We start from the raw sequence: 20560 nt of genomic DNA, 5'->3' as shown, positions 1-20560 counted from the left end.
ATCTTTAAATAAATCACAAGTAGGCAGAGAGGCAGGCAGAGACAGAGAGAGGTGTAAGCAGGCTCCCAGCTGAGCAGAGAGCCCAACGTGGGGCTTGATCAAGGAATACTACTCTTAGTCAAGAAGAGCAGACCGTAACAGAGCCCTACGGACTAAGCAAAGGTTCATAGGGAAAATAACATACACAGTCCTTGAACGATGCTGAAGATATCAACCAAAAGCAAAATGTTATTGATTGAAGTCAGGATGAAGGTAAAGAAACTAGACAGTAGCAGGAGAGAAATGGAACATCAGCTTTGGTGCTCAAGTACACAGATGGGTAATGATGTGGGAACTAGGGCGGAAGAAAAATTAGTAAATTTCCTTACTACCCACAGCCCATGGACAAGTCCTTGAAACAGGCAGGGTGATCTTCCTCTAGAAACTCAGCTGCCTCAATGTTAATACTTTGCTAAGGGCAAAAGGCAATCTTACCCCAACCCCCAGGATCCTGTATGTCTACTTTAACATATAAAAATTCCTTTGGAAACTTCATCTCTCCCCAGGATCCATGCTGGCAATCATCCCCAAGCACATGACCCACCAGTATACATCTGAAGAGTCTCAGGACTGAGTTTTTACTCAGCAGCAATAAATGACCTTTTCCTAACAATAATTGGCCCCCTGAGGATCCTGGAAACCTTGTTTCAAAAATACCTGGGAGGCTTACTCCATCCCTAACCACCTCCCAACTTGAAAGTGTGTAACAGGTCACTCCTCATAACCCTAGTACTGTTCTTTCTTCCCAACAGTCCTGTCTCCATGCTTTAATAAAACCACCTTTATTTGCACCAAAGACCTCTCAAGAATCCTTTCTTGGCTATAGGCTGTGAACCTTAATGTCTTTCTACATCAGTTAATATGGGTCCAAAGGAAAAAGAGGTTAAATGAAATGGTAAGGGTGTGTGCCTTACAGTAGAGGGTATAGCAAGGCAGCAAAGATTTACAAATAGGATGATCCATCAGATTCATGTTAAGATTCTTGCAACAATCTGAAAGATGCATTAGGATAAGAGGCGAGATAGAAATCAAGGATACTAAAAACCTATTAGAAGGTTTTTAAAGGCCTGAATTGAAATAGTGGAAATGTGAAAACAACAAATTTGAGCTACTTTGGATGATAATTCAATAGGACCAGACTTTAAAAATGATTAATTTGCCCTTTCACTGGCCCTAGATTTCTGCTTAGTCATGACATTAGGAAGAAATTTTTAAAAGTTGATAAAGATAATACTCTATTATAATAATTTCACAACAATTCATTATCAATAGATTCAAAATAAAGGAAGGTAGCTGAATGGGATTTGGCCATGTGAATATTGAAACACTGTTGGACTGTTCCCCATGCTTGGATAGATGTTCATACAAACCAGAAATTAAGATCTGGGACTTGACAGATGGAATACTGTGATGTAAGAAGAAACCACTGTCTGGTCTTCATTCTTGGTTCCTGACACAGAGCTCCTAAAACTCTTGGGATTTTCTGAGCTGGGTGTAAAAGAAGAGGCTTTTGTTATTCACAAGAAGCCCCTGTCAAGCACACTGGCTAGCTAATGAGAGGGAGCAGGAGGGCTGGTTGCCAGGGGAACTAACGACATGATGAGAAAAACTGGAATTCTCAGTCCCGCACCCTACTTCTAACCTCCAGGAAGAGGAGAGAGAAATAGAGATTGAGTGAATCATCAGTGGTCAATGACTTCGTCAATTGTAACTACGAAATGGGACCTCCACAGAAATCCTACACCAATGAAGAGAGCTTGCAGGTTGGGGACACAACCCCAGTTCTGTGGGGACAGAAGCTCTTGCACTTGGACTCTTCCCGAATTCGCCCTAACTCCTCATCTGGCTGTTCATTTGCATCCTTTGTAAGAAAGCAACAATAGTAAGTCAGGTATTCCCCGATTTCTATGAGCTAGCCTAACAAACGCCCAAATCTTATGGGGGCTGCAGGAACCTCCAATTTGTGGTCAGGTCAGAGAGAAGTGTGGGCAAGCTGGGTACCTGCTCCTTGTGACTGGTGTCTGAAGTGAGGAGACGGTCATGGGACTGAGCCCCTAACCTGCAGGGCCTGGCGGCTGAGCTGAATGAACAGTGGCACACCCAGGTGTGGGACTAGACAACCACTGGATGTGGAAAACCCACACACTGGGTATCAGAAGGGAAAGGAGGAAACAAGCCACTTTCCTTCAGTAGACAAGTCAGGGATGGAAAAACAAATTTAGGCATCACTTACACACAAATAGAGTTCAGTCACTCTACTAGAGAAGTAATGCTCATGAAGAGAAGAGTGTTGAACATGAGCTTGGCAGCGGTATAAAGAACTAAGTATAAAGGGAGGAGGTAGTGGGAGGCCTGGGTGACTCAGTTGGTTAAGCATCTGCCTTCAGCTCAGGTCATGATGCTGGGATCCTGGGATCGAGCCCTGCTATGGGCTCCCTGCTCAGTGGGGAGCCTGCTTTTCCCTCTCCCACTGCAGCACACCCCCACCCCCATGAACACATGCCCTATCTCAAATAAATAAAATCTTAAAAAAAAAAAAAAAAAAGGTAGGTAGTAAAGAGGAGCTAGGTAGGCCAAGTGTGGATGGGCCGGGGGGAGGGGAGGGATAGGCTGTCAACAGTGACAAATGTTATTGTTCAGAATACATAAGGATTGATAAGAGGCCATTGCAAGGTGCTGGCAATTACAAAGTCACTGCCTTCAAAAGTTCAACTTTAGAGGAATGATATAAAGAAACGTTTGCGTCAGGCGGAGTAAGGATTAAGTATGTATCTTTATCTCCATAGTTCCATAATTTCCAAAAATCATATATTAGTATAAATTACAGCTTTAAAATTTTTCAATACACTCTTTTTCAAAGGGAATGGTAATGTGCAGTACATTTAAAAAAATGGTAATGTGCAGGGAGCCTGCTTCTCCCTCTCCTTCCCACTTGTGTGCTCTCTCACATGCACGCTCTCCCTCTCTCTTAATTAAATAAATAAAATCATAAAAAAGGAAAAGAAAAGATTTATTTGAGACAGAGGAGAGAGAGTGTGCGGCAGAAGAAGAGGGAGAAGCAGACTCTCTGCTGAGCAGGCAGAGAGTCCCCAGGGCTCAATCCCAGGACCCTGGGATCATGACCTGAGCTGAAGGCAGATGCTTAACCAACTGAACCACCCACTCTCCCATTGGTGTATTTTTTTTTTAATGAAATCAATGCTTCTGTGGTATGGAGTGGGTGGGGGAAGATTTTACTGTTTCCACAGTTCATTTAAGTCTCTCCTGACAGGCCCTGGTTGGCATCTTAGGATAGGAATGCAGATGGCCTATAAAGAAGGACAAAAGTAAGAGGGATTTTGGTAGTGTTTGTCTGGGGTGTTTGTCAAAAACATAAATTCTAAGAACCCTCCTTAGGTGTTCTAACTGAAGGCTTAGAAACATTTAGCCTTAAAAAGACCCTAAATAATTCTTACCATCAGGCAAATCCAAATAGCTATTCAACTGGATCTTTTTAATAACCAAAAGAAGTCACCATTTATAAAGGAAAGTGTGATTACCTGAAGCAGTATAATCCCAACCACTAAAACATAACGTAATTTTTAAAAGCAAAATAAATCCAGAAAAGGTAAGCAAATTAGGTTGTACCTTCTGAAAAATAATAATTTAAATAGAATTTAATATAATTTAAAATAACATATATGGCCCTCAGAAGGCCTAAATACTGGGTAGTATATAAACTTGTTAGTCACTTACCACCACAATGCCTGATAAGAGCAAAAATTAATTTTTCAGGGGCTCAGTTGGTTGGGAGACCTGCCTTTTCAGGTCATGATCCTAGGGTCCTGGGATGGAGACCCAGGGAGAACCTCCTACTCAGCGGAGAGTCAGCTTCTCTCTCTCTCCCTATGCTCCCCCACCTCTGACCCCCGCTCCCCCCTGCCCTGTGCGCATGCGTGTGTGTGTGAGTGTGTGTGTGTGTGTATGTACACAAATGCTCTAATAAATCTTTTTTTTTTCTAATTAAATTTATCATTAGGCAGGGTCAGAGAGAAACCCAATGGGTATTCAATACATTCACTGTTCTGTAGAAAAACTCAAGTAAAACCTAGATTTCCTTCTAAATGATTGCCACAATAAAAGAATTTAGACAAATACTACAAACTCAAGGCAATCAGATGAGATTTTTAAACATTTCCACCTTACCACAAACATCAGTTATAACGAAATGAGGTGAAGGTCTTTAATACCCAAGTCCTACAGCTTTTTTTTTAAAAAAAGCTTTCTCTCCAGCCTCTTGTTTCCTGCTCACGAAACCATCAGGAAATGTTTCACTCAGGTTTTAGCTGAATTGTTGGTTTATTACTCATACTCTATGCATTTAGAAAGGCACCCCCCACCACCAAACTTATCTTAGAATTTATCTTCATTGAATCACTCAATGATCACTCTGTTCAAGGCAGAACAGATTCCTAAGGAAAGATCTTTCTGAAGTGACGGGCAGGATTAAGAACCAGGCGGAGACTGGTGATTGCGGTTATGCTGAAATGAAAGGGGGGAAAGTAGGACAGGAAGAGTATACCTGTAGCTTTAACTCTGCTAGGCATGGTAAGTAAACCCAGTCATGAGCAACTTCAAGGGCTTTCTTTTACGATGATGCAAAAAGAAACAACTTGGTAAATAAGGTCTTTGTTTACTGTTTTGCATACTACAAGTGAGCACTGTCTCATTCCGTTACAATGTCTATTATGGGTCTCTAAATAATACAAAGCTGAAGGGGTGACATCAGGGTAACAGTAACAATATGCTGGTGGAGCCGTATTTCTGATATTTTGTAGCTGAAGATATGGCATTTTGGAAATGCAAGGTCATGCTAACAGTCCAAGGTTTTCTTTTGTTTTACAAACATCTCCATCATCAGGCATTCGGGAAATCTATTACAAACCCTCCAACTGCAAGCCTCATCCAGGCGTTTTGCCTTCTCCTCGATAGGGAGCATCCCCACCCAGCTACTTCCTAGCAGTATTTTTTAAAAAAAGGAAAAATAAATTTAGTTCCAGTTCTCTCTGTGTCTGATTCTCCCTGTAACCCCACGTGGCCTTGTGTGGCATGCAGTGCCTCCACCCTCTAGGGAACTGTAATAAACTTTTCCCCCCCAAGGCGGTTATCACCATGTCTGGCCTCTTACTATATCCGATTAAAATAAATCCTGGGTTTAAAAAGTCTGTTATTCAAAATTTTTCTTTCTGGGGTGCCTGGATGGCTTAGTGCATTAAGCCTCTGCCTTCAGCTCAGGTCATGATCTCAGGGTTCTGGGATTGAGGACCGCATTGGTCTCTCTGCTCAGCACAGAGCCTGCTTCCCTGCCCCCTCTGCCTGCCTCTCTGCCTACTTGTGATTTCTGTCAAATAAATAAAATCTTTAAAAATGTATTTTTTTCTTGCTGAACACTTGCCGTCTTTGAAACCTTCAAATACCTACAATCACTAGTTTTAGCACTACTAAAAAGGTAAATGGAGGTACATGAAAATTTTGAAGTTTTGTGGGGTTTTTTTTCATTTGTTTTGTTTTTAAAGAAAAGCAGACTGCCCCGTGCAGTGCCTCATTTGGAAGGGTCTGGAATCCTTGAAGTTTGACCACCCTAATTCTCCTACTAATGGACCTTGACAACTTGTTTAGAGGTTCCAGCAGGGGAGGGAGTAGCTACTCCTATAGCCTTGACCCAGGAAGAGTCCTCTGTTATCAGGGAGGGTCATCCTCTTCAACCAACTGCACAACTTCCGGACAGACACACAGGTAGGGGTGAGGGCTTAGCCAGTCAGATCAGCAAATCAACCCTCTCCATCACCGGGGAGACAGCCAGATTACCCTCATATCCAAAAATTTTGAAGATTTTTGTTGTTTTTGGTTTTTTTGAGATTTATTTGAGAAAGAGAGGGCAGAGGAAAAGGATAGAGACTATCTCCAAGCAGAATTCCTGCTGAGCATGGTACTCAATGCATGGCTGGATCCCATGACCCGGACATCATGACCTGAGCCTAACCAAGAGTCAGACGTTTAACCAATTAAGTCCCCCCAGAAACCCCCATTTTGAAGTTTTTTTGAACAAACTTCAAGGAACGGCAGGCAGCACCAAACTGGCAACGGCATGGGGCGCTCCACCAGCCGGGGCTAAGGGAAAGGCCGAACAGCAAAAATGGAGAAGCAAATCAAAGAAATTTCTTTGATTGGCTACAACTTGTTGCCTAATTTGAGAAGGCTTAGTCGGCTGTTTGTGATTAGCTATTCTTAAGCTTCTAGTTCTTAATTCTGAGGCTTTTAAAGGCATCCACCCTAGCTCAGGTTTTCGTTTGCTTTCATAAGCTGCTAAGGCATTAGGGCCACCTCAGCGGCTCCTTGTCTAAATACTTGAATAGACCCGCTCCTCCCTTTTGTATGGCGGTGTGCTGGGCTATACTAGACAGACGATGTGGGAAACCAAAGCCCGATGGAGTTTATGCTCCAGGATTCATAGTTGTAACTCAAGTGAAAAAACCTCACTTGTATTTCATTTGAATCCCTCACTTTTCTTACCAGTGTTTTACATACTTCCATCCACTTCCCTGAAGCAGCAAGAAGCCATTTTCTCTGTCATTTGTGACAGAACAGTGGTTTACAGTGAAGAGACTTTCAATCTTTCAGACTTTTATCTTGCCCAATGAAGTTGAAGGAGAGCACTGTTGAATGTGATACAGTAATTCAAACAGTTAAAATTTACTGAATAGATAGCCTTACTCACCCATCACGACTTTATGAAGCTCATGAAGTAGGTCCTCACTGGAAGTTGAACTACACAACTCGATCACGGACTTTCCATCTTGTGGAACCATGAGAAATTAATTTCTGTTGTTTATAAGTCACCGAGTTTACGGTATTTTCGTTATTATCAGCTCAAACAGACTAAGACATCATGTAACTGGAAAATGTTGTCTAAGACTCTTTCTTAAGAGTAACGAATTACTCTCCCACCAGAAATTTTAACCATGTCCTACCCATAAATCCCCAGCTTACATCTTCTGCAACTAAGAAACTGGTTTATATTTTAAATACACCCCCTATTACAAGGAGTGACAGGAATCTTTTTCTTCCTAGTACCTATACAGAGGTAAATCATGTTATTTACATGAAGTAAACGCTACTATAACACACTCAGCAATCAACCTATCCCCTTTTTCAGGTCGAGGAGAGTTAGTAAAGTATCCTCCAAACTGAGAAGGCACTTTGAGAAATATATTTATTTTAGAGAAAAAGAGAGAGAATCTCAAGCAGACGGCGCAGAGCATGGGGAGCCCGACACAGAGCTCAATCTCACAACCCTGAGATCACGACCTAAGCCGAAACCAAGAGTCCAATGGTTAACCGACTGCACCACCCAGGAGCCCCAGAAAAACAACACAAGTGACACCATAACTCTTTACAGTCTTACTCACGGGAACTTACAGGGAGAATCAGGCAGACAGGATCCAGCGCAGGAGGCAGCTATTCCCCAGCTGAATCCAGACCTTAATACCCACCTTCTAGACAGCGAGTCTGAGTCTCGTGGTGCGGAGGTCACAGGGTAGTTATCTCAAGTGGAATCTTCTGCGAGCCAGTCATCTTTACTAGTTATCTAAAGTGGTGCCTTCTGTGTGGCACGTTAGGGGAGATCAGAACAAGCCTTCCTGCATTCAGGTCCGGAGATGCATTAACCTCCACAGGGCCTGAAGCCTATAGCCTGGAGGGGAGGTCATTGTAAGGGCAAGAAAGAGATGGCGGGCCAAAGATGGAATCAGTGTTGTCAGCACTCCTACACTGCCCTTAACGTTTTTGCCTTTTTAACATAATCTTAATTTTTTTTAAAGATTTTATTTATTTATTTGACAGAGATCACAAGTAGGCAGAGAGGCAGGCAGAGAGAGAGGAGGAAGCAGGCTCCCTGCTGAGCAGAGAGCCCGATGCGGGACTCGATCCCAGGATCCTGAGATCATGACCTGAGCGGAAGGCAGTGGCTTAACCCACTGAGCCACCCAGGCGCCCCAACATAATCTTAATTTTGTTTACTTCCCCCAGATTGTCTTTCAGGAGAGGTTGACCTGCTCCTCTCACCTCGGATATGAATCTTAATTGGCCTGAGCCCATTACGGATGCCTCACAACCCTTTGTTGGTGATAGGCATAGACAGTTGAAGTAACTGTAATTAAGATGTGAGAAGAGGGGCACCTGGGTGGCTCAGGCATTGAGGGTCTGCCTTTGGCTCAGGTCATGATCCTGGAGCCTGGGATCGAGCCCCACATCGAGCCCCACATTGGGCTCCCTGCTCAGCAGGAAGCCTGCTTCTCCCTCTCCTACTCCCCCTGCTTGTGTTCCCTCTCCCACTCCGTCTCTCTCTGTCAGATAAATAAATTTAAAAAAAAAAAAAAAAAAAGATGTGAGAAGAAATCAGCTGAGGGCCAAGGCTTTTCTTAGTCTTAAAAATGGGCAGAACATAAGGGGGTTCCTTTTTTTTTTTGCTTATGGGTATCATCTGTAATCTGAAAGTAAGTCATTTTAGGACCACGAGGGAAGCCAGATTGGAAAACAGACCAACAAACCTATAAATGGCAGAGCAGAAAGATGGAAAGGACCTGCATCCTTCACAATATTATCAAGCCATATTTGACCTATTTGGTTAGTTAATAACCAACCCTAGGGACGGCCTTATCTCCACACATGTAGCTATGTGGGATAATAAAAAGGCTTAATATGATCTCTCTGAAATGAGGAATTTGAGAGGCAGGGCAGGGACTCATGGGGGGAAGGGAGGGGAAAATGAAATAAGATGGGACTGGGAAGGGAGACAAACCATTAGAGACTCTTAATAACAGGAAACAAACAAATGGAGGGCCGCCCTGGGGTATGGGGGGTGGGAGGGATAGGGTGGCTGGGGGATGGACATTGGGGAGGGTGTGTGCTATGGTGAGTGCCAGGAATTGTGTAAGACTGGTGATCCAAAGATCTGTGCCCCTGATGCAAAGAATACATGTTAATTAAAAACAAACAAACAAACAAACAGCAGGGTTCTAATAAAATGATTCTATTCTGTGGCTAAGTAAATAAATATAAAAAGGCTTACATATGGATATTTAGTAAGGTTTTCTATTACTGTAACTGAAAGTATTCCTTCTTTCTTTCAACGGTTCCACTCCTAAGTAGTAGCCCTCTTTGTATAAAAAGTTGAAGTAAACTGGATGCAAGGATAACTGTCTAAATTTCCTTCTATGTTTAAGCTGTTCTTCCTATTAAAAGCTGGAGTCTTTTTCCTCTTCCCATGAGTCCTGTCCTTCCGCCAATAGAATACAGCAGAATTAATATAATGCCAATTCCAAACCTAGGCCTTAAGAGAACTAGCCTGTTCCCTTTCTCCTTCACTCTATTGGAACCCCTGCGCCCTATAAGAAAGCTTCAGCTAACCTCCTGAATGATGAAGAGACTACAGGGAGAGAAGCTTTACAGAGGAGAATCAAGTAATCGTAGCCAATAGGCAGCACGAAGACCACAGCAATGTGAGTGAAGCATTCTTGCACCTTCTAGTCCCAGTTAAGCTATGCTAGTTTACACCTCAGAGAGCAGGAGCCATGCACCCCTGCTAAGCCCTGCCTGAGTTCCTGACCACAGAACTGGGAACAATAAAACATCTGCTGCTTGGTTTATGCAGACACGGATAACTGAAACACACGATAATATTATTTGTTCTCTTGATCTGTAAAATTACCATAGCTGGTTCACAATGATTAAGATTTAAGCACTCTGAAAGCTAATTATTTTTTCCCAAATATGTCTCAATAGCCTTAGCTTACAAAAGATAATGTTTCCATGTATACACACCACCTTGTACCAACATTTTAAAGAAAATTAAAGGAAGTATTTTTAACAAGTGAGCTGATAGCCTTGCAAGTAAAAAAACCTACGGCACATATAAACGGAAAATAGTTCCACCTCAATTTTAAAAAATGGGAAAAGCCATTTCCTTAAAAAATCATAAGTGGTGCAAAGACATGAAAGAAAATACCTTAATCTCAAGGTCTCTGATCTAAATGAAATGCAAGTTAATGCAACATGAAACATCATTTTCACCTACTAAATGTAATCACTAAGTCTCAATGCCAGCTGGGTTCCAGTGAAAAATGGGAATACCCCTCGTTAGAGTCGCAGCCTGGGACACCAAAGTCTTCTTGAGCTACGGGGACTTCGACGGGCCCTGACTTTGGGCAGTGTCTACGGCTGGAGAGCGGGCATAACAGAGCTACGCGCAGAGCTCTCGTAAGGCTGAAACGGTATGCACCGAAAGGGCAACAGGAGCGGCTGTCATTTTCTGTTCAGCCTGTTCATGCGTTTGCTTTTGCCGGAGGTGATGGAAACGCACGAGAGTTACACGCAAATCTTAATACTTTTCTGTAAAACTGCAGATAAGACGATAGGGAGTGGTGCACGGGAGGTGGGTGGCGGTGGGTGTCTGGGTAGCAGGCAGCCGAGACCAAGAGCGGAGCCCTCCGGCTCGCAGTGACCTCTCCCAAGGACGCGCCCCTCCCAGCTCTCCCTCGCGTGGGCCTCTGCGTTCCGCGGGGCGGGGCGCCGGAGACGGAAGGCGGTGGGAACGAAGGACCCGCGGCGCCGATTGGCTGCTTAGGAGCACGGGGTGGAGCGCGCGGAGGCTCCGGGGGACGCGCGAGCGGAAGTCCGCGAGAGCGCACTTCCGGTCTTTGTGGCTCGCCTCTCCGAGTCCGCGGCTTGCGTCCTGGCCGCTGCTGGGCTTCGCGGTGAGGGACGCGGGCCCCGAGCGGAGGGAGGGCGGGGAGGGTGCGTGGCCCGGACGGCGAGCGCGAGGCGAAGGGGCCTTGCTCCCCGGGCCTGGCCATCCCCGGGTCGCGCGGCCCCTTGTCGGGGGTTTCCGAGCGTCCTGGGAGCCCGCGGAGGCCAGCTCTAGCCCTTACTTTCCAGGGGAAAGGGCAGAGTTACTCCTCCCCGCCGTGACTTCGCAAATGCTGTCGTTTAGCCGGGCTATGAAAATGGGCTGATGCCTAGCCTAACTGTTCTAATCTCTAAAGTTAACTGTCCTGTTAGGGTAAGATGGTATTGATGTGTCCCGCAGTTTCAAGGGCATACCCTCCGGTCGATACTCACACATCCTCTAATCAGGTCCCGTGTGAGCTATATCACAAAATTGAATACGTAATTATTTGTTGTCATATTTCACTCTAAAAAATGTTTATTCCCCTATATGCTAAGCTTGAGAATGGAGATTGACCTTTTTGCTGCTTTTGTGTCTCTACGATAACGGACGTGTTTTTGAGCACACAGTACGCATTTAACAAACACTTGGTTAATTCCTCTGTAGATCCGTTTACTCAAAAGCAAAGACCTTTGTCTTTGGCTCACGACAGAGCCCATGGTAAGTGCCTCAGCGTTTGTTGAAGAAATGCATTGAAAACTAAATTTGATCAAGTGACAATTGAAAGTTTTTATTTAAGTCAACTCATATTTAATATAAAGTTTTAAAAATGTTGTTACTCCTGCAAATGGAAGCCAACATTATCTGCCATAGATAGAAGGTAACTAAAAATAAATTTTTATTATTTTTTAAAGATTTTATTTATTTATTTGGCAGAGAAAGCACAAGCAGAGGGAGAGGGAGAAGCAGGCTCTCTGCTGAGCAGGGAGCCCAATTCTGGGATCAAGCCCTGAGCTGAAGGCAAAGGCTTAACCCACTGAGCCACCCAGGCACCCCTAAAAATAAATATTTGAAAGTCAACATTATTAAATCCTAGCTAGATATTGTTACCCTTAGAAGTCTGAGGCTTATACTTTATTAAAGAGGAAGTTCTACAAATTAAAGACAGATTTTTCTCCTTGATAACCATCAGGATTGAAGGAATTGAAAAGGAGATTTCGTGTTATGTGATTCATGGTAATACTGCATTCTTTGGCTTCTAAAATAATTTCTTCTATTATTAGTGGTAAAAATTCTAAATGGATGATAAATGGGCAAGTGATCTTTAGTTTGTCACTTGATTATTTTACAGTCTCAAACTTCTTCCCTCTCAATACATTACTGGGATGACTGACCTTTATTTTAAGTTCTTACAAGATTTTTTTTTCTCACTGCTATAAGTTAACAGTGCTTTTATATCTTTCAGGAACAAAGAGATTACTCAAAGAAACTGAAATACTGTACCCAGTTGTAGTGAGCTTTTTGCTCCACTCTTTAGGCCAGAATGGCTGTGGAATCCAGAACAATTTCAACCTTGGTACCTCAGAGTCCTCAGGATCAAGAACTAATACTAGTGAAAGTAGAAGAAAGCCTTTCCTGGGGTCAGAAATGTAAGCAGGGTGGGAGCACCAGATCCTGCCAAGAATTGTTCCGCCAACAATTCAGAAAGTTTTGCTACCAGGAGACACCTGGACCCCGGGAAGCTCTGGGCCGACTCCAGGAGCTTTGCTATCAGTGGCTCATGCCAGAGTTGCACACCAAGGAGCAGATCCTGGAGCTGCTGGTGCTGGAGCAGTTTCTGAGCATCCTGCCTGAGGAGCTGCAGATCTGGGTTCAGCAACATAGTCCAAAAAGCGGCGAGGAAGCTGTGACCCTGTTGGAGGATTTGGAGAGGGAATTTGATGATGCAGGGCAGCAGCAGGTGGGAACAGAGAGATGTGATATGTTGGGGGAAGAGAAATGTACAGATTAGAGCATGTGGCATCCTCACAGCAGTGGAAGGGAAAGTTGTATCCACCAAACCATACCCTCCAGTGACTACTGTGATTATAACTATCTCTGTCCTTAAATAGTTCTTTCTCCCTATCACTTATCCCTGGAGTTGTCTTTGTTGCCCTCTTCGAAATTTTTACTAAGCATTTTCCCTAGGGAGTTTCTCAGAAAGCTAACCACTTTTCCTGATTTCAGGGACCAGCAGTGCCATGGAAGGATTTGACAGGTCTTGGAACATCCCAGGAGTTAACAAACATCCAACTCCAGCCTTTAAAGACACAGCTGAAACCCTGGGAACCTTGCCTTTCCCCCAAAAGTGGTAAGAAAGTAGAAACTCGTCTGGGAACCGCTACCAGGCCTCTGGTTTTGAGCATACAGAATTAATTGCATTTTACAAAGATGCCGCATGTGAACATCTCACCTGTCTTACTCTAGACCAGATGTACCTTTTTCAGCAACTTTGTATTCAGCAACCCTTATGAAGTGAGCCCTTCTTGTTTCAGTTTCCTTGTCATTTCTTAACTTATTCCTTGATTACGTAACTTAATACGGTGCTAACATATGTCTGGTACTGTGGGAGGCACTGGGTCTCTGTCTTCAAGACCTTGCATCTAGATGGGGTGGTGGACAAGCAAAAAGGCAATGGCAATATAGTATAATAAATTACAGAATAAAAGTAGGCCATAGGTACTATGGGGGCACATATGAACACACCTAACCCAACCTTAGAGGTTCAAGGAGTACTTTTTGGAGGAGGAAACACCTAAACTAAGATCTGAACTCGGACTAAGGAGAAAACAGGTAAATAAGCAGGAGGGAGTGTCCCATCCTAAAGGAAAAAAACTTTTCTACTCCAAGCACTTCTCACACTGGATATGTGGGGTTTCCCTCATCTTAAGCAATTCTAATTCTGAGTCTAATTATCTAGAATTAATGCAGACCCCCTCAGGTTAAGGTTTTGGTCCCACCAGACTGCTTCCCTCCCCATCCCCCACTTCAGAAGCCAAACGCATGTCATGAATCCCCACCTCACCCACACTTATGTCTGATTGGGCTGCAAATTTGACATTCCATGACCACCTCTCTGGGTTTCATAATTTGCTATACTAGCTCACAGAACTCAGAGAAAAACCTTGTTTATTCTTACCAGTTTATAAAGGATGCAAGCGTACGGCCAGATGGAGAGGTACGCAGGGCAAGATCCAGCTTGCTACTGCCCCTGTGAAGTTAGAGGTTCACCACTGTTGTGGCTCTTGGATGCATCTACCATCCTGGAAGCTCTCTAAGCCCTTTTGTTTAAGGTTTTTTTTTTTTTTTTTTTTTTTAAAGATTTTATTTATTTATTTGACAGAGATCACAAGTAGGCAGAGAGGCAGGCAGAGAGAGGAAGGGAAGCAGGCCCCCTGCTGAGCAGAGAGCCCGATGCGGGGCTCGATCCCAGGACCCTGAGATCATGACCTGAGCCGAAGACAGAGGCTTTAACCACTGAGCCACCCAGGCGCCCCTTGTTTAAGGTTTTTATACAAGTTTCATTACATAGACATGGTTGATTAAATCACTGGCCATTGATGGTTAAACCTCCAGTCCCTTTCCATGGAGGTCTAAAGGTGGGACAGAAAGTTCAGCTTTCTAATCACATAGTTCATTCCTTTGGCAGCCAGCCCCCAGCCTTCCTGAGTTACCTCATAAGCATAAACTGAGGTACTGGTTGATAGGGGCTTATTATGAATAACAAACGATACGCCTCTCACCTCTACCACTTAGGAGATTACAAGGGCTTTTAAAAGCTCTATGCCAGGAACTGAGGGTGCAGACCAAATCCATATATACTGTATTACAGTATCGCACAAGGAAGGCCACAAAGTCCTGAAGGTGAGAGAATACAACCCATCCTGGGAACCGCAGGTAATTCAGTTAACTCGAAAAGAGAATTCATAGGGGAGAGATGGCAAAACACAACTAGAGAGGAAAATGAGACCCAGGTTGTGAAAACTTGGAGATCATCCTAATTAGTTTGGATAGGACAGTGGAGCACAGTTGACAGGTTTTGGACAAGAGAGTAGTTGACTGAACTTGTGTTTTAGAACTTAGCTGCAGAGTGGAGAGGATGGATTTGAGGAAGGCAAGAGTGGCGTCCTGTTAGAGACTGTTGTAATTTAAATGGCCCCAGTGAGTAAGTCAAGATGTATTCTGGTGAGAAGAAAGATCAAAGTTGCCTCCTGTTCACCAGCATTTCAAATTGCGTTGCAGTAACTGGTCATGGTTACAAGTGGAGAATGTAGAAAAGGAGTTGGGGATGATACTCAGGTATTAGTCTTGAAAAAGACTGTCTCGGTTAATGATGGTGCTATTGTATAAATGGAAGTGGGAATCAAGGGGAAAAAATATGTGTTTTGTCTGGGCCATTCTAGTGCTTGTGGAGTATTCACAAGTAATATCCCAATTAGCATTGGAGATGAGAGTCTAGAGCTTAATAGAATAGAGTTGGGGATCTGGGGAGACATTAGCTTATCACATAAGTAGTAACTGAAACCTAGGTGGTAGAGATCAAGTGAAATTTCAGAGGGAGCAGGAAAGAATAAACTTCAGACTATAGGTGTAGGCCTTCATACTAGAAAGGAGGAGGGACCAGTATGGGCAGTTAAAGAAAGATGGGTGTGGACCTCAACCTCTTGTGGATAGAAGCCTCTGTTTTCTCTCACGGGAAAAGTGGGTACTGAGAGTGACTAGAGAAATGAAACAGTCTGTTTTTGCTGCTATCATTTCAGATCGTGAGAACCACGAATCTGTGACCAAGAAGGACATTTCAGGAGAAAAATCACAAGGACGTCCCCAGGAGCCTTCATCTGGAGGAGTTAGTGACCATGACAGTAATTTAGAGTGGCAACAAGAAAGTCCTACAGGGGAGAAATTAAGAAGATTCCCTACCCAAGGGGGCAGTTTTAGTCAAGTAATCTTCACACATAAATCTCTGGGAAAGAGAGACCATTCTGAGCCTCAAAGCAGCTTGATTCTAAGTACAAACTCTATAACTTACCAGAAAGTTCCTACAGAAGAGAGACCTTATAGATGTGATGTATGTGGGCACAGCTTCAAACAGCATTCCTCTCTAACACAACATCAGAGAATCCATACTGGAGAAAAGCCTTATAAGTGTAGCCAGTGTGGGAAGGCTTTTAGTCTGAGGTCATACCTTATCATTCATCAGAGAATTCACAGTGGTGAGAAAGCATATGAATGTAGTGAATGTGGGAAAGCCTTCAATCAGAGCTCAGCCCTCATTAGACATCGTAAAATTCATACTGGGGAGAAAGCTTGTAAATGTAATGAATGTGGCAAAGCATTCAGTCAAAGTTCCTATCTCATTATACATCAAAGAATTCACACTGGCGAGAAACCCTATGAGTGTAACGAGTGTGGGAAAACCTTTAGCCAAAGCTCAAAGCTTATTAGACACCAGCGAATTCATACGGGAGAGAGACCTTATGAATGTAATGAATGTGGAAAAGCTTTCAGGCAGAGTTCAGAGCTGATAACCCATCAGAGAATACATAGTGGAGAGAAACCCTATGAATGTAATGAGTGTGGAAAAGCTTTCAGTTTGAGCTCAAATCTCATCAGACATCAGAGAATTCATAGCGGAGAGGAACCCTATCAGTGTAATGAATGTGGCAAAACCTTCAAAAGGAGCTCCGCCCTTGTTCAGCATCAGAGAATCCATTCTGGGGATGAAGCTTACATATGTAATGAGTGTGGGAAGGCTTTCAGGCACAGATCAGTCCTCCTGCGCCATCAGAGGGTGCACACTGTCAAGTAACTTGGCAGTACAATGGATGTTGTAAATATTTTGGTCAGATTTTTATCTTTGTTAGTGGAAAGGGTTTACTTTTGGAACAAGACTCCGGGGCAGTAAACACCCAGGTCTGGAGTCTTGCCGACTTAACTGAGCAGCACTTCCCAATGCTACTGCAAATTGTTCCTTGAAAGCTTTTCCTAGGACCAATCAGAGCAGCAGATGGAAGAATCACTGCTTCCAGCTTTCCTCTTACCATTAGGAATACTCAGGAAATAAGAAAAATGGGAACATAACATTGAAACCTCATTTTCCATGAGAATGTCATGAAGGGGGTACAGCAACCCGGGCTGTCAACCATGTCTGACTGTCCACATGCCAGATTTGGGATATGGTGTGGATAGTATGAGGGACATTTGTCTCAGGAATACAGAATTTTACTGGCCAATTAAGAACAGTGACAGGGCAGCAAGAGTGATGGGGAAGCAGTGCGTAGATGATGTGTTGAGCCCAGGGCAGTCCAGAAATGAGGTAGTGGAAAGAATACATATTAACTTCTCCAGCAGTTCACTTTTCGAAATCCTGTCTATGCCAGGCACTAGGAATACAACGGGGAATCAGACGGTCTCTGTGGTTGAATGGGCAAGGTAAACGCATCATGGCATGAGCAGGGCTCTGTGACATTGAGTACCTGAGCCAGCCTTGGATCAGGGAAGGTTTCTGAGAAAAACAAACTGAAGAATGTACAGGAGTTAGCCAGGGAAGTAGGCAGGCAGGCTGGAGAACAATATTCCCAGCAGAGGGAACAGACAAAGGTCAGGAAGAATGTCTGGCACATCTGAGAAAAGGCATTTTGTGTGGAAGGTTGCTGTTGAGTTCCTTTTGAAGTGGAGTCAGGTGTGTAAGAAACGTGGATATAGCAAAGTAGGAGACAGCAGAGAAGCACCTGTTATTAGACAAAATCTCGAGTCCTTGGGCCACAGGGTAGAGTGGAGCTTTGTCATGGTCTGGTGTGAGCCAAGGGAAAGGGTTAATTAGTTTCTTGCTTGTAGGCTCCGCTAGACCTTCTCTGTGTGTTTGGGGAAGGCAGGGTGGTTAGAAAGAGCCCAGCCTAGCCTCAACGTTAAGTACCTGTTAGAATTCTAAATCTTCTCTTCCCTGAATGGAAGAGCTCCTTTGGTTCTTGAGGCTATCAGAGCTGTTGTCCGCTTCCTGCTCACTCGCAAGGCTCTGGGTCAGAAGCAGCTATGACTACCACATCTGTTTCTGGGGCTGTACCCCCACAGTTCTGGTGCACTCCCTTGGGCTCAGGTGCTAAACAGTATTTGTCAGTCCCTGGGTCTGAGCCTCCAGGCACCTCACATGTGTTCAGTTTTGCCTTATGTCGTCATTTTGCAGTATTTCATTCTTACGAATTTTAAAGACAATGCTGAAGGGAAGGGGCAACAAAAGGTAACAGTCCTGGTCCATCCAGACTACTGTCTTCTGGGGGACCCAGCAGGAAAAGTATCCCTAGTCTGGTGCTTCTCAGTGCAATGCGAGAAGGGATATAGGTTAGCAACAGAAGAACCTATTACTAAAAAATACCCAACTGGTCAGAGTTCAAACACCTTGCCAAAAATAGAAATATATGGGAATTTAGAATCCTGAGCTTAGCAAAAGACGAGTTTTCGGGAGGATAAGTAGAGAATGCTCCTGTTGGAACATACATAGATAACAGAAACTAACCAGTAAGAATGGCCAGTGGGCTAAATCCCCATGCTTCCAGAAAAGAAGGTAAGAAAAGAAAGGGATAGGATAACAAAGTAACATGCAAGAGTTACTAACATTCAACTCTCAGTTTTCTCTCCCAAAATAAACACACAAAACTGAAAAGGGTAGGACAATTGTTAAGTAGGAATTGATACAACACATGTTACAAAAGGGAGAGATTCTTTACAGAGAGTTCTTAACCTACAAAGAAACATATAACAGGTACTTTGCTGAGGGCTTTGTATGTATTTGTTGTTTCTCTGACAGCACATATTTTGCAGATGAGAAAATGAAGGCTTAGAATCATGGCTTAGTTAATATCCTACAGCTAAAAAGTGGTGAGGTCAGACTTTGAACCCAGGCAAAAGGAAAACAAAACCCTTCTGTGGAGCCATCTCTCTCTAGTATATACTCATGAAGAAGTCCGAGTAGAAAAAATGGTACTTCAGTAAGCAAATCACAAAAGAACAAGTGCCAGTGGGTGACAAGCGGGCAGTCTTGGTAGAATTACAAATGTATATTAAAGCAAGAATTGAGATGGTACTTTTTTCCCCCTCATAAAGATTCAGGGAAGTTGGGATTTCAGTGCTGCTGGTAAGCTGTGAATAGACAGGATCTCTGGCAATCAGTACCAGAAGCCTTAACCATTGCCTTTTGACTTTAAAATTCTACCTGGAAATGTATGCTTCAGAAAACATCATGAATGTATACAAACTCTTAAAAGCTGTTAAAAAAAAAAAAAAGTGATGTTGATTGATGTCAAAAGAAATGACAGCATATCTTAAGTAAAAATAAAACATGTACAGTATGACTCCATGTAAAAATATATTTATGCATTAAAAATCCTGGAAATCTGTACTCAGGGTGCTACACTGGCTATCTCTGGGTGATAGAATTATAGGTGATCGAATTTTTTCTTGTGATTTTCTGTCTTCCAAACTTGCCTACAATAAATACTTCTAAACTTTGAGGAAAAAAAGGTTAAAAGGAATGAGATATCCAAGAAATACTAAGGAAAGCACAAGCTTTCTGTAGCATCTCTGTCCCAAGTCCTAGGAGGTTGTCTAACTTAACTCTGACCCATGACTTTTTTTTTTTTTAAGATTTTATTTATTTATTTGACAGAGATCACAAGTAGGCAGAGAGAAAGGGGGAAGCAGGCTCCCCGCCGAGCATAAAGCCCAAATGCGGGGCTAGATCCCAGGACCCTGGGATCATGACTAGACCTGAGGTAGAGGCTTTAACCCACTGAGCCACACAGGCGTCCCTGATCCATGATGACTTCATTGTTAAGTGACAGTGCCAGACACAACCATCTCACATTAGTGTACAGAAAACTCCTGCAAATTATAAATCTCTGTGCAAATACAAGTTATTTGCATGAAGGATATCTATAGTTGAGAAAAGCAATAACCTTGAAGTAGAGTCCTTTGTTCATGTTGGTGCTTTTCCATAATTCTGCAGCCAAAAGCAAGTCACACCTCAACTCTCAGTTTAAAGGAGCTGAAGTAAATGAACTTTCAGAGGTAAAACTTCAAAGTTCTATGTGTTTATGAAAGAGAGCAGGCATCAATATAAGGTATATGTCAAAGGTGATTTTAAAAGATGTGCAATTGGGGCACCTGGGTGGCTCAGTGGGTTAAAGCCTCTGCATTCGGCTCGGGTCATGGTCCCAGGGTCCTGGGATCGAGCCCCACATCGGACTCTGCTCCGTGGAGAGCCTGCTTTCTCCTCTCTCTCTCTCTCTGCCTGCCTCTCTGCCTGCTGGTGATCTCTGTCAAATAAATAAAAATCTAATAAATAAATAAATAAATAAATAAATAAAAGATGTGCAATTTAGGGTGCCTGGGTGGCTTAGTGGTTAAGCCTCTACCTTCAGCTCAGGTCATGATCTCAGGGTCCTGGGATCGAGCCCCACATCGGGCTCTCTGCTCAGCAGGGAGCCTGCTTCCCCCTCCTCTGCTTGCCTCTCTGCCTACTTATGATTCTCTCTCTCTCCCTGTCAAATAAATAAATAAATAAATCTTTTCTAAAAAAAAAAAAGAAAAGATGTGCAATATAGGTAGGTTGCTTAATAACACTTTACTACCTCTCACCTTCTCCCTTCTCGTTTCCATAGACTGCAATTCTGTTCAGCTGGACACTGGAAATTTAAGTAAATCTGACCGTGGGGTCTCCAAACTCTCCTGTGAAATGCTCTGCTTCTGTTGCCCCATTAAGTGAATCTTCCAAGTCAGGGG

At 43.4% G+C, this 20560-nt stretch overlaps 1 protein-coding gene across 4 annotated transcripts in view; it reads left to right on the top strand.

Moving 5' to 3' along the window:
* The first annotated feature begins 10777 nt into the window (after positions 1–10777).
* ZNF397 (zinc finger protein 397) overlaps positions 10778–20560 on the top strand; it is a 41679-nt gene continuing 31896 nt past the window's right edge. The window contains exons 1-5 of one of the 4 annotated variants that reach the window (XM_044243158.1): positions 10782–10832; positions 11411–11464; positions 12210–12704; positions 12971–13094; positions 15544–19131. In XM_044243158.1, coding sequence (XP_044099093.1) covers positions 12288–12704; positions 12971–13094; positions 15544–16592 — 1590 coding nt within the window. In that variant the 5' untranslated portion in view covers positions 10782–10832; positions 11411–11464; positions 12210–12287 and the 3' untranslated portion in view covers positions 16593–19131. Of the gene's footprint in view, positions 10833–11032; positions 11465–11778; positions 12705–12970; positions 13095–15543; positions 19132–20560 lie in introns of those variants that run through there. The other 3 variants (XM_044243157.1, XM_044243155.1, XM_044243159.1) reach the window with 3 other exon arrangements.

The sequence above is a fragment of the Neovison vison genome, chromosome 3 (assembly GCF_020171115.1).
Source record: "Neovison vison isolate M4711 chromosome 3, ASM_NN_V1, whole genome shotgun sequence".
Taxonomy (NCBI): Eukaryota; Metazoa; Chordata; class Mammalia; order Carnivora; family Mustelidae; genus Neogale; species Neogale vison.
Note: the sequence above shows the minus strand (reverse complement) of the source record. Positions and strands in the feature narration are given on the sequence as shown.